We start from the raw sequence: 6,172 nt of genomic DNA on the forward strand, positions 1-6,172 counted from the left end.
GTTAGAGTGTGTGGGTGGGAAGAGACAGGGGGACATAGGGAAACAAAAATTCTCAATCTTAATATAAGTTGGTCATGGGGATGGTAGGACAGCATGGAAAATATAGTCAAAGATTCTGTAGCATCCTTCTATGATAACAGATGGTACCCATAGTAGTCGTGGTGAGGATTTAATAATATAAGTAACTGTTGAACCACTGTGTTGTATATTTGAAACCAATATAAGATTGTATATCAATGATACTTCAATAAAAAATTTACTAATATTGAAAATAAAAAGAATATCTAACAATGTGAACACTACAGGAAAATGAAGTTTTGTTGAATGCTTTCAAATACATTATCTTATTATTTTGTCAGCTAGGGTGATTTTTAATCACATGTCTTATGAAAATCATATAATGGCAATAAAAATGCATTTGCATAGTATTCTTATAAAAAAAAAGAATTGAGAATCTATCATAGTGATCCAGTGGATGGTCTGATGATGTAATTGATGATGGGAGCTTTGGGACATGTTTTATTAGTTCCAACTTCCAGAGGCACATGAGACTAAGAGTATATCCTGATCCTCTGGGAGAGACTGGGAAGTAAAGACCAGCCACATGAGCAATATGTTTCTGTGATAGTTGCTGATCCAAAGAGCTCTTTTAAAACATGGGCTGTTATGAGAACAGGTAGGTAGTGTGTTGTACCTGGTATTCTTTCCAAGTTTAGTGACTACAGTCAAGTTTTCTGTGTGCATTCTCTCTTCTTGCATTCAGTAATATTTAATGAGTACTGAGTATATTCCTGAAATTATTAGGTGAGTAATCTACCAATCATTGTGTTTATAGAGATTAAATTTGAGTGTTTCTCATATGTATATATACCTATGGCAAGATAAATCATATTTAGCCACTGAATTTGAATTACCTTGTTACAGCAGAAAAAGAAAGCCCATATAATCCCCAATCATAACATTTTACAAAACTATAGCTTAAGCTCAAGACCTGGGTGTTGACATTGATGCATCCCATTGATCTTATTCAGCTTTACTACTACTCATTTTGTGTGTGTGTTTCTATAAAGTTTTATAAAATTTTTGACATGCACAGGTTTCTGGACTTAACACCACAATCAGGATACTGAATAGTTTCCAAGCCTCAGGGATTTCTTGTTATTGTTTTTTTTATAATCATCCCTATCCCACCCTTCCCTGCTTCATTCTTCCTCTCTCCTCTATCCCTAACCTAGGGAAAACATTATCTGTCCTCGATTCTAAAATATTGCCAATTTTCAAGTGTCATTTAAAATGAACCATACACTCTATATTGGCTTCATTCAGTGTAATTCTCTGGAGTTTCACCGAGGGAATTTAATTGATACACACAGGTGTTGCGTGTATCAGTAGTTCATTTTTATTCTGGAGTGCTTTTACTTTTCAGTGGGGAGCTTTGGGCTTTGCTTCATGGAAATTTGCTTAGTCTTTGTCTTGTCAGGTCTTCAGTATCCTTCCAGTCCATTCTCTCAGAGTATGGAATACTCTCCCCAAATCTCCTGGGTTGCTATTCCAGTTTGTAAATAAGACCTATATACCCATCACTCCATATTTGGAAAAGGAGTCTTTTATTTTGTTTTATTTTTTGAGTAACTCAAGTGTGTCCTAAATCTTGTACTAAAGGTACTGCCTAATCTAATTACAGGCCCACAGTGACTGTCTATCAGGCCCTCAGTAAATGTTTGAATCTGCAGTTAATGAATGGGTGCACAAAATACTGAGTCACTCCAGGCTGGACCAACAGTCTAAAGTGCAGCTGATGGTTTATGAAATTGCTAACAAGTGCTAATTGCTCCCTATTCACAACCCAGATCAACTGTTTCTTCCTGCACGGAAGCCTCAGGGATTGCCCTGGTCTTGCTGATCTGTCACAGAGCTTATTGCCTTTTGGGATTGCTGCCACCTCAGTATTGAATGCACAGTCCTATGTAATTCTTCACTTTGCACCCTATTTCCACTTTGGCCCCTTAGACTTCCCAACATGCAATAAGTTTTTCTTTGTCTTATCATTTTCTCCCAGCTTTAATGAGGTATAGTTGGTATAATTTGTACGTATTTAAGGTGTATAATTTGATAAAGGTGTATATTGCAAAATGATCACTATAATCAGCCTCATTAACATACCCATCAACATAATAATTCTCACTTTTTTTTGTGTGTGGTGACAATGTTTAAAGATACCCTGCTAGCAAATTTGTAGTTGTGATACAGTATTTTAATACTAGTCCCATGGTGTACACTCATCTCTGGTTTTCCTCTCCAGGGCCTCAGGACATCCTCTGTGTCTTTTCCCAATGACTGTCCAGCAATTGTACCTGTTCCTGGTCTTTAAAGACACTTGCACCTTCCCTTCCCAAAGAAGGTCTTACTGTGTAAAGACAGATTCTTTGCTGGGAGAGTCTAGTCCTTCTACAAAGACTTCAGGTGAATTTTTTTCTCCTCCTTCCAAATTCATACAGGACATCATATGTGAAAACTTATCTTCACATGCCCAGAATTCCTTTTTCTTTTACTTAGTACATTTTCTGGGCAGCTCACTAGACTGTCTTGTATTTTCGGTGTGATACATTTCTTCCTGCTAGTTTCCATAGCATCTCCAGATTCATGAGTGGGTTTCTATCATTTACATTCAAACTATCTACTCCAGCTTTTTTGTCAGCAGTTTATCTTTCTGATTTGAAAGGATCTTGTCCTCTTTTCAACTTCTCACTGTATTCCTAGTTTAAAATTATTTGTCTGGACTAAAACAGTTGTTATGTCTTTCATAAATGAGTGATTAGTTAGAATTTTAAATCCATCTACACTCTAAATGGATCTAGATTTTCTATCTTTGTTGGGGAGAGAGGAAATGTTTCTAGAATTTTCCTTACCTTCTGCAAGAAATCATACAAGAAAGATATAGATTCAGAATAAAGAGGGTAATGAATGATGAAGATAAGTCATAACATTACATAAAACAGAAATGTTTTGAAGTGCTAGAGAATGTAACTAGTGTGGGAATATGTGAATGTACAGCCTGAGTCATAAGTGCTTTTCAAAGCTGTACATTTATTTTACATTCAGCTTTATGCAGTAATTGAAACAGAACATATGAAGAGACTCTTTGTAGAATATTTAGGGACCTTGTTAAAATGAATGGAAAACAGTGAACTTCTATTTTAATAATGACTATCCACAAAACAGAGTGTTCCAGTTTTTCAGAATGTATCTGAAACATATTTGAAAGAAGTAAATAATTTGTGACGTCTATACCAACTTGTTAGTATCTTAAAAATAATCTCAATAAAGTCCTTATGAGTAGAATTAGAATTACAATGTTTTTCAAACTATACTGAAAGGAAAATTAGTCCCATGAGATGTTACAAAATTTCCTGCATACTAAGAATGCATTGCTCCAAGTACTGTTGATTGAAGGTGTGAACATGTTCTCAATTTCAGAAACATTAATGAGTGGTCAAAATCTCTAGTGGAGGTTGTGATATGCTGAATTTTAACAATTTGGGTCCAATCTACAAGAACTTTTTCCCCATTACTTTTAGAGCTTCCATTACCTCCTTATTTCTCAAACTATAGATCAGCGGGTTCAACATTGGAATCACAATACCATAAAATATAGAGGCCACTTTCATGTTCTCCTCAGAATTATCAGAATGAGGCTGCAAATACATGTACGATAGTGTTCCATAGAAAATGGTGACGGCTGTCAGGTGGGAGGCACACGTGGAGAAGGCTTTTCTCCTCCCTGTGGTAGAAGACATCTGCAGGATGGTGGCGAGGATATACATGTAGGAAAAGATGACGACCAATACCGTAAACATCAAATTAAATCCCACAAAAACAATCAATAGCATGATGTTGACATCGGTGTTGGAGCACGAGAGGGCAAGAATTGGGGGAACATCACAGTAAAAGTGGTTGATGGTATTGGACTTGCAGAAATGCACTGAAAATGTAAACCCTGTGTGCACAGAAGCATTTATGGAGCCCATGAGGTAGGAACCACATACCAGTTGGATGCAGACTCTTCGGGACATGATTACGGGGTAGTGAAGAGGGTTACAGATGGCAACATATCGGTCCACTGCCATGGTGGCCAGGAGGTAACAGTCACTGGTGGCAAATGTTACATAAACCAATAATTGCATTGCACAGCCCTCGAAGGATATGGATTTATTTTCTACTACGAAGTTTTGCAGCATCTTGGGAGTGATAGCAGAGGTATAACAGATATCAACAAAAGCCAGATGTTGTAGGAAAAAGTACATGGGTGTCTGAAGTCTGGAATCTGTCTTGATGAGTAGGATCATTCCAATATTCCCCACCATGGAGGTCACATAGATGACTAGAAATACAACGAAGAGGACATATCGAAACTTGTGTTGGGTGCCAAATCCCAGAAGAAAAAATTCTGCCACATCAGTGCTATTTCCTTTTGTCATGGCTACTGAAGTCTACAGAGGACCAAGCAGAGGACCAAAAGGGAAGGGAAATTTTTGTGACTTCTTGAAGGAAAAAAAAGTTCTTTCATTTCAGTCACCTGTTTTGAATTAGATTTTCATGGCAAACATTCGCATGAGGACTCATTGCTCTCCAAGTATTCTATTTTCTTAAGAAGTAACTACCACAGCAAAAGTGAGCCATGAATTTATTTTCAACATGGAGACTCACTATTAATAACGTGTTTCTCTAAAAAACAGAGATTAAAACATGTTTCCAACATATTGAACAAGTATCCATATTAGTTTAAAGCCATATTTAAGTATGATTTTGTACCTTTCGAGCAACCTATGGTGTTTTTCAGACATTTATCACTTTGATCTTTGTCAATATCCTGAAATTAACAACACTTATTACAGAAATGTTCAGATATACATTGTCCACATATATTTGAATGTCTTGGTAACTATTCTTAGCATGCAGTCCCATCTTCACAATCCAGATCATCCTCTCATTATATATATATATACATATATATATATCTCCACATAGAATTCTGAGTGATAGTCTTACATATCCAATGGTGTATTTTTCTTTTTAGTTATGGCCTAGCAGTAGGACAAATCATCTTGTACTAATAGATTATGATGACTCATGTTAAATCATAAATTGCTTGCTACTTTGAGTCCTGCTACCTTTTACCTGGTTAGGTATACAGCTGAGGTGTTTTCATTCATAATCTGTCATATACTTACTGAAAACCCTTGAACTCTCCTATTCCAGAGACTTTATTCTTAAACACCATTCCATATTGCAGAGCCCTGCTATTTATCATAGGCTCTTGGGGTGGCAGAGATTGACTTGCAGCTCATCAATACATTGGTCTTTTCTACTGGGCACAGATAGATCACCCTCCATCCAAACTGCCTTATGTGTGGCTGTGGTACATGTTCTGCTGATGGAACGTGGGCAAAGCAGTGAATGGCACATGCAGGCTTGAAGCAGCTCCTCCCTGCTCCGTTCCAACTGGAGTCATATGACTTTCTACTCCCTTTTTCTTCATCTGCTGGCTGGATACTGATCTTCAGTACCAAATTTCAGTATTTGGAAGCCATGTGCTAGGGTTGCCAGATGGAACGCAGCACACTCAGTTAGATTTGAATTGCAGATAAACAATATAATTTTTGTAGTATAAGCATAATCTAAGTACTTCATGGGAAATACTTAACACATTCCTCACTGTTTATCTGAAACGCACAGGTAACTGAACCTTTGTGCTTTTATTTCCTGACTCTGGCAACAGCGCCTGTGATGCTTATTTGTTTATTTGTTCTCCTTGAGGCTGGGCTTTGTGTGACTTTGTGGAGCAGAGTCCCCTGCCAGCAACCCATTTCCTCCACTGGATCATATGTAGTTAGCGTCTTCTATTATGATAAGTCACTGAGATCTGGGTGTTTATTCGTCCCAACAGCTAGTGCTATTTTATTCCACTGTCACTGCAGTCATGCTTTGCCTGTTCCTGAGGGACCTTCAGTCTCCTGAGACATGGTAATTTGGAGACTGCTCAGGGAAGAGCAGAGTCTTGTGAGTGTGAGTTTTCGTATCATTCAGAATGCATTATTCTGCAAAAAGAAAGCTTAACTTACATATTTTAATGGCATTTTTTTGTTCTTCCTATATATTGTCTATACTATTG

The 6,172-nt window shown here is 37.3% G+C and overlaps 1 protein-coding gene across 1 annotated transcript; it reads right to left on the minus strand.

Moving 5' to 3' along the window:
• Positions 1-3,548: 3,548 nt before the first annotated feature.
• On the minus strand, positions 3,549-4,671 carry LOC108409787 (putative olfactory receptor 5AK3). Its single transcript, XM_017680532.3, has one exon. It carries the CDS (start codon positions 4,476-4,478, stop codon positions 3,549-3,551), a length of 930 nt encoding a protein of 309 aa, XP_017536021.2. The 5' UTR covers positions 4,479-4,671.
• Positions 4,672-6,172: the final 1,501 nt, after the last annotated feature.

This window comes from Manis javanica, chromosome 11 (assembly GCF_040802235.1).
Source record: "Manis javanica isolate MJ-LG chromosome 11, MJ_LKY, whole genome shotgun sequence".
Taxonomy (NCBI): domain Eukaryota; kingdom Metazoa; phylum Chordata; class Mammalia; order Pholidota; family Manidae; genus Manis; species Manis javanica.

Coding starts and splice junctions, on each gene's coding strand:
- LOC108409787 (XM_017680532.3), bottom strand. CDS start 4,478: ATGACAAAAGGAAATAGCACTGATGTGGCAGAATTTTTTCTTCTGGGA.